This window comes from Galleria mellonella, unplaced genomic scaffold, assembly GCF_026898425.1.
Source record: "Galleria mellonella isolate WM207_F2 unplaced genomic scaffold, CSIRO_AGI_GalMel_v1 utg64, whole genome shotgun sequence".
Taxonomy (NCBI): Eukaryota; Metazoa; Arthropoda; class Insecta; order Lepidoptera; family Pyralidae; genus Galleria; species Galleria mellonella.
The window spans coordinates 3,464,693-3,473,063 of record NW_026442133.1 but is presented as its reverse complement, the minus strand read 5'-3'; the positions used below and the strand labels follow the sequence as shown (position 1 = coordinate 3,473,063).

Here is an 8,371-nt window from a genome sequence, read left to right as displayed (position 1 = left end):
AAAGGTTCATTGCCACAGTGCAAGTGATTTATATCGATTAATTTATAGTTATAAAATGGAATAAAGTTATAATCCCGTAAAATTCAGTGTCAATATATATTTATACATACATAAATGAAAATGAAGTTGCAAATCGTGATTTTTGTGTTATCATTGTCCTCTTGGAATTTTGTTGGTAAGTAAAAATGTAACGATGATTTATTTTAAATATTTTATACAAATATATTCTGTCATAGTATGTCTAATATGTTATAATGTTTGTTTTTATATAAGTATAGTTTTATTTATATTAATTGTGCTATATATATTAGGCTCACATCAAACTGTTTATAATTACTCCTCTCTATTGAAGGTTGCCTGGATAAACCGCATATTTAACGTATTTTTTTTTTGTTTTTTGGGTGAAATAATACCAACATTACAATTATTTTATTATGACCCAATATAAATTATTTACCTATTAGATATATTAAAAACGTTTATTTTTTATTTATTTTATTTTATATTTATTTATTTCTCTCACAAAATGACAAAATAATAAAATTAACAGCTGTATAGGTTACAATTTAAAAACAATCTTTGTGAGAGACTGGTGTCGGTACTAGGATTATCCGTTTTATCTTAAAAAGAGAGATTAATAGAAATCTTAATATATATGATTAACATATTAGTTTCTTTTATTTGTTTGCTTTTTAAATAACCTGTCTAAAATATTGGGAATTATTCAATTGTTTTTGTAAATTGGCAAAATAAAGTTGCCAAACTAAGCTAACTTTTATTCATAATATAACTTCTTCATACAGAAACAGAAGTGTGGACACATCTGATAATCCTCTTTCTTTAATTATCATGGCAATTATTAATGGGTAAAATCTAAAGAATTTTTAATACACTAGCAATCCGACCCGACTTTGTACGGATAGATAGAATTTTCTAAAATTATGTATAACCTATATTATTATATCATAACAGCCTTTAACTGTCCACTGCTGAACATAAGCCTCCCCCTTGGGGGGTTTGCCAGTAGTCGCCACGCTTGGCAGCCGGTTTGGCAACTGCAGTAAGGCTTTTAGAGGTGTTTTAATAGGAGCATTGCTGCCCATCCTTCACCCTCATTTAGTTGGCTCAAAAACACCCGTAATGGAAATGGAAAAGGTGGCCTATTCTATGGCCGGGATCAAACGGGCAGCTATATTATACTGATAATGTAGCTATAAGTAAAAGAATTTTTAAAATCAGTTGAGCAGTTTTTGAATTTATTTATTACAAACAAACATATAAAAATCAAACCTTTCCTGTTTATAATATTACTATAGATAAAGGACATTAGTTTTAACATTTTGATTGTCTTCTGTTTTAGGTTCAACTGATTGCGTCACACCACTAGGCGCATCTAGCAAGTGCATGTCTCTATACGACTGTCCTCAACTTCTGGCTGCGTTTAAATTACAGCCATTACCAATCGGCGCGAAAAGATTCTTGAAGCAATCGTATTGTGGCTTTGAGGGTATAACACCGAGAGTTTGCTGTGGACCACTCGGACAGATAGAGGAATCTCCTACTGCTATGGTAATAGAATAATAAAAATCATTATTAATATTATAAATGTGAAGCTGAGTTTGTTTGCTTGTTACCTTATAGCGCCTTAACAACTTAACTATGAGATTTAGTATACACGTACTATAGGTTATTTTTTATCCTGAAACGAGCAAACGAAGTGTAAAAGCTTGTATACAATAAGGTAGATACTACAGGTCCACAATACCTTACAGGTCCTTAAATATTGTCAACCTGCCTTATTGTATTATTCAATCGACTTAAAAAGATATAATTTCTCCAATATGACTACAACAAGGTTTCTTTATCAACTAAAAGTACATTCATACTGACTTCATATACATTTTATTAAGAATGGAAGTCTTTTTATTTATTTAATAATATTTTCTTATATACTAGTGTTTAATCGGATTTTCTTTCGTGTAATTAGGATAATATATTGATTGACCAAAACTAAAAGTCACCTATATCCTTTTTAATCCAAAATACTGCATTGTCAATTGTCAGTGTATTGTTATGGATGGATGATTTGATTTTCGATGATTGACGATTTGTTAAGCTGTTTATAAACTAGTTTACTTTCACATTTATAATATCATAAAGGATGCATTTTAGATAATGAGTTAGATGATTATACTTTAAATTACACGCCTATTCATAATGGTTAGAATAGTCTCGAATTAGAGCAACTCGATATTTACAGCAAGTGCTTATTTCAGCAAGGACAGCGACTTATGATGCAGCCAAATTATTTTGCAATCGATCCAGTGTACGATGAAGACTCATCGCCAGCACCAAGAAACAATTGTGGTATTAATAATAGTGGAGATAAAATATATGGGGGCGAACTTACAAAATTGGATGAATTCCCGTGGATGGCGCATTTGGGTTACAGAAAATGTGAGTTTAGTTTCTATATTTTTTGTGCTACTTGGAATAATAAATTCCAAATTAATACATTTTACCAGACGTTGCACAAAACTCGTCTATTTTGATACCTCCGTTTCACCTGTGTGAGTGTGTAGTAGCCTAGTAACTATATTTGTCAGCCTGTCTATTCCTGAATATAGGCCTCTCCTTAGGGGACTTTGCCAGTAGTCGCCACGTTTGGCAGGTAGATTGGCAACCGTAATTAGGCTTTGGTGATATTTTAATAGGGACGCTGCTGCCCGTCCTTAAATATTAAGTTCCTTTAATCGCCTTTTATAAGGAAAGAAATGGAACATTTTATGACAGGACCATACGGCAATAGTTTCTTCAAAAAAGGAGTAAGGAAATTTCTTAGTGAGGTCTATAAAATCACAGGCCGCTAAATGCCATAAAATCGATTTCATTTTCACTCTGTACTCAAATATAGAGGAAGTTCTATTAATTAAAATTCAAATTATTACAAATATTCAAATTTTTTTCAATCTGGTTTAAAAACATAGAATATCGTTCTATGTTTTTAAACCAGATCGCCTTGTCAAAATATTAGTTTTTGTAGTTTCCTGGGCATTTAACAGACTTAGTCCAAGTCTGTCAAATGCCCAGTCTTTGATTTTATAGGCCTCAAGTTCGATAACGCGTGCATAATAGCCCTGGTTTTTCAGGCCTTTATAATCTACAGCCTACCGTCAAGTAGGTCGTATGCTTGTTAGTTACCTCAGTGTTACAAAAATGCTGAAAAGTCTATGGTAATATCCATAGCGCCACTTTGATCATCAATAATAAGGTCATATGATTTTTCAATTTACTCATTTAGTCATTTTATTTTTTATTTATATTTATTATTATTAATAAAGAGATATATATATTTATTTATAGACCTCAGTGTTACAAAAAGTTTTTTAAAAATTTTATTTTACAATTATTCAGAAATCTGTAAAGACTATGGTAATATTCATAGCGCCAAATGCCGCCCCAGATAGTTTTGGTTTTTGGGAACAAGAATCACACGGGGCCATATCCGGCGAGGGGGTGTTCGGTCACCGATAAAAACTAACAACAAGAGAGGTGTGGGCAGGGGCATAATGATTCAAGTAAATTGGTGTCAGCATGATTTTTCAATTTACTCATTTAGTCATTTTATTTTTTATTTATATTTATTATTATTAATAAAGAGATATATATATTTATTTATAGACTCAGGGATAATATTGTATCACTGTGGTGGCACCTTAATCAACCATAGATACGTGTTGACAGCCGCGCATTGCATCACAGGCGCTATTGATCTGGAAGTAGGACATTTGTAAGTAATTTTATATAATATTTCTAAAGTTTAAGAGTCCCTAGTTTGATTCTATAATTGTATAAACGAATCATTATCACGAAACAAACGCAATAAATTGAAAGCTTTCAACAAACGTGACAAATACTCAAAAGGTCCATAGTGAGAATATTCTTAAGGAATTTAGAAAACATATGTATAGAAGACCAAATACGTAAATTTATTATGGATCCTGTAATGTTACAGTACTGGACATTTGGTAGATCAACCGCGCTTACGCACAAATATGTTTGCAAACTCGTACGTGAACCGTACCATAACGTGTACATCGGCCGTTCCCGTAACGTGTTCTCTTCATCTTCGAAAAGTGGACTTCTATATCTCATATAGTATGTGTATACCAAATTTTATAATGATTGGTTTAAGCACTGAAGCGCTGTAATGTAACGAATAAGCAAATAAACTTACTGTCATATTTATAATATAAAAAAATTAAATATCCAGGATATTGTACAAATAAAACATAATATTTGTTAACATTAGAGAACACATAAATTGGACAACATTCGATGGCGGTTCGGGGAACCTAATATCAAATTCCAGCTTAAACTTTCAAATTTATAATTAGAACCATTTAAATTATTGTAACTTGCTTCGTGCCTTGGGGTGCACGTAAAATCTGATAAGACACCTTAGAAACTTATATACGTAACAAAGCCAAGGTAGTACGAATAGTAGTAGTAGTTATCAATGTAATGATTTAATATTAATTGAAAGTACATTTTCAGAGTGACCGTACGTTTAGGGGAATACAACACTCAGACGGATGTAGACTGTAGCGAAGGACAATGTGCTGATCCTCCACAAGAAATTCCCGTACTATCGGCGTATCCTCACCCAGGATATTGTGGTGGGAACATAAATAGAAAAGACGATATTGGACTTGTGCGGCTTGCTAGAAGAGTAAAGTATTCTTGTAAGTACCTTATTGTTAAAGATTATTTTAATTACTTTCTTGGATACTCAGAGATTTAATTATTATTTTATATAATTATGATTTAAATTTCAAATTATCGATACTCAAATATACTGCACATATAAATATTACCAGCAAATACAGTGTTAGATAGTCCACCCAGTGAACAGAGAAATAATCTCAATTATATTCCAAGAAGTTAGATTGATTTAGATGGAGTAGGACTATTTCTTATGCCAGTTAATATTGTGGGAGGTCTGTGTAGAAAATAAAATACCGAAAGGGTGATATTAGCTAAGTATCCCGCTCGCACCTTGTCCCAGTAAATTTAAATATAAAAAACGCAGACTGAAAACATAAAAATATCTCCACATCGTTAAATTGAGCCGATTGATTACTCGAAGTGAGACAACCCATAGTTAGCATTAAAATTTGAAGACAAACCAACAGATTTCCAAAATCGGACGAATATAGTTTTTAGATCAAAATTATTTCCATATTTATAATGTCAAATGGATGCTACAGAGTATAGGGGTTTTGCAAGTCTAAATGTTGAATTTAAGTGTGGACGAATGGCATGACCATACTTATAATGACATTCACTTGCATACGTACCAACGTTGCCACATGCGATTTTTTATTTATTCCCCAATTTAAATTAGTTTTTTTTTTTTTCTAAAATTGATATGCTTTCCTTAACTTCTACACAATCATAAACTAAATAAGCGGCAAGAAAAAGTTTTTAAAGGCTTAAAGACTTTTGTTAAAGGCTTACACACCCTTCAAAGTATCTAAGATTTCTAAGATGATGTTTACCTTCATTACTATTTATATACGAATTACAAATATCAAACTCTAAAAATAGTCAACATTCTCCACACTTGTTTTATATTTCTTTAAAAATTTCTTCAACAATTCCACGTCACTACGGTTTGTCCAACATAAAAACTTTTACACAAAATTGTAAAATAAATACTTAATCTGGCTATGTTGATACGTAAATGCATCATCATATGTCGATTTACCACTAATGTGTAGACATTTTAAATATTAATTTTAAATACATTATATACTCAGATTGATTGTGATAGTTGGATTTATTTTACATTAATAATTTTTTGGACGAATGACGATATATTTTCTAAAGCTATGCAAATCAACAAACACATAACAATTACATTATAAAAGACACATGACTATAATTGTTATAATTGGAATATATAATTATAATAATAAAGATATATAATAGAAAGAATTCAGAAGTTGAAGAAATAGAAGTAAATAATTTTGGACTTTATTTGTCTAAAACTATTCAAAGGGCCAATGTTTTTAAAATAGATAATGAAAAGGATAACACAATTGATGAAGAATCTGCCTGGCTATAAAAGATCTAATCTAAAGATAATTATATAGATTTTGTGTATATAAAAGAACTTTTAAATAAACTATATATTGTTTTACAGATTACGTTAAACCTCTTTGTTTAGCAAACAGTAACGTACAGCTCGACGTTGGGAACGAGGTGCACGTAGCTGGCTGGGGAAAAACCTTAGAAGGTATTTCATAGAATTTCAAATAAATTTCTATTGCTTGTGGCTACTATATTTATATAGGTGACTCTTCTGAGCCACCTATATTTATAAATATAGTAGTATTACATATATAACGGATGTAGTATGAACATAAATGACATATTTGACAATGTTTTGCATTGTTTAAGGGGATGTTATTGAAATTTTTGTCAATTGATATTATTCTTTCAATACATTTTATTTTAAATTCTAATATTTCTTTACTAAAATTCAAAATATTATAATAGCAAAGAAATTGATCGCCCTGATGAAAAATAGTACCTGTCGCCTATGGACATAACATCACAGTATACTAATTTTACTTTAAATTTCCAGGAATAGAGAGTTCGATCAAACGAAAACTAAAGTTACACATATTCAATAAAATAAAATGCGTCGACAAATACAGAAAATATAAAGCAATCTTAAGTGACAAGCAGATCTGTGCTGGTGGAGTTAAGGAACAGGACTCTTGCAAAGGTGATTCAGGAGGGCCATTGATGAGGAAATTGTCTGGGGGTAAATGGGAGGCTGTCGGGGTAATCTCATTCGGGAACGATTGTGGTAGAGAGGGCTGGCCCGGAATATATACCTCTGTCGCTGCATACAATGATTGGATACGATCAACTATCAATTGCACTAACGTAGAAGAAAAGCCTAAATGTAAACAATATTGAAACATTACCATTTATTTTTATTAATTTATTTAATTGTTTTTTTTTTTGGAATAAATAATTTGTTAATTAAGAAAATTAAGATTTTTTTAAGTTATATACAATTGTAAAAATCTGTAACTATTCCAAATAAAAAATAAATTTATATAATTTATTTTTTTAATTCAATGTGTACGACACTTCCCCTCATTCAAATAGAGTTTCACATAAAGTTGTACTTATTTAACAAATTACTTTGTCATACATGAATAACAAAAAGTGAAAGAAGCATAACTGACAGCTTTTCCTAGACCAACATTAAATAGGGTAACCCCTGTCTGTAGAATTAACAGTAATACATATAATTTAACAACTTTTACACGACATGGATATATTTAAGTAATATACAGTTCATATCTACATGGCATATCCCTCATACAAAAACTTTTTTGTTATTTTTGAACTCCACACTACCAAATCAATGGAAAGTGATACCCATATCGAACATATAGAAAAATATTCACAAGTGGCGACCTTGTAGACAAACATAGTGCAGAGGCAATAGTATACGAATAGGAGTGACGACGTCTCATATAAACTGACAACTCATACTCGACATAGACAAATTGCAGTAATATACAGTACATACAATATATAGTGCGGAGCATTAGGGATGTATTAAAATAATTATTAATAATTAAATTAACAAAAAGTATAATGGAATCTAATTTATAATACAATACGTCAAGTACATACTAACTAAAGTTATATTATTACTATAAAAATAATATATTTGTCGATTGCTAAGCAAACAAATCTTCAACATTGATATTTAAGTTTGTAAAATAAAATAAAAAATATATCATAAAACGCCATCTTGTGGTTTACGATAAAACATATTCTCTGATGCGCACGATTGCGCTGATAATAGGAATTAAGTTCTTGTCTATTACGGCTTGAGTAACGAACGCGATAATATTATTGCATTTACTGGAGTATCACTTCTACCTAGTCCTTATTATTCTTAGAAAATTGAAAACTTTCTACTAACACTATTTGATACAATACACACATTTCTATTTTTGAAGTTAAGCCAACTTCTTAACTTCAAGAATAGAAATTGTAAACAAAATTAAATTGTAAAAAAGCTGTCTTTCGTGACGAATTCATCACGATGGTTTCCAAAGCGGGCGCTTTGAAATCAACCTGAGAGTTACTAGCAATAGCATCATCGTCATCATATCAGCTGTTAATCGTCCACTGCTGAACATAGCAATAGTATTTATTGCTACCTGTGAATTAAGATAAGACTCGTAATTAGGCTAATTAGAAATTTTTAGTTCTAGTCCAGATTAATGCTATTAAAGTTAATTGCCAAAATCATTAAATTCCGATAATATAG

The 8,371-nt window shown here is 30.8% G+C and overlaps 1 protein-coding gene across 1 annotated transcript in view; it reads left to right on the top strand.

Moving 5' to 3' along the window:
- Window positions 1-23: 23 nt before the first annotated feature.
- The window catches only part of LOC113512560 (transmembrane protease serine 9-like), a 28,367-nt gene continuing 20,019 nt past the window's right edge, over window positions 24-8,371 (top strand). The window contains exons 1-7 of the mRNA XM_052900111.1: window positions 24-175; window positions 1,361-1,569; window positions 2,277-2,457; window positions 3,682-3,790; window positions 4,558-4,745; window positions 6,209-6,301; window positions 6,653-6,960. Of these exons, the coding sequence (XP_052756071.1) occupies window positions 115-175; window positions 1,361-1,569; window positions 2,277-2,457; window positions 3,682-3,790; window positions 4,558-4,745; window positions 6,209-6,301; window positions 6,653-6,960 (1,149 nt within the window). The 5' untranslated portion in view covers window positions 24-114. The remainder of the gene's footprint in view (window positions 176-1,360; window positions 1,570-2,276; window positions 2,458-3,681; window positions 3,791-4,557; window positions 4,746-6,208; window positions 6,302-6,652; window positions 6,961-8,371) is intronic.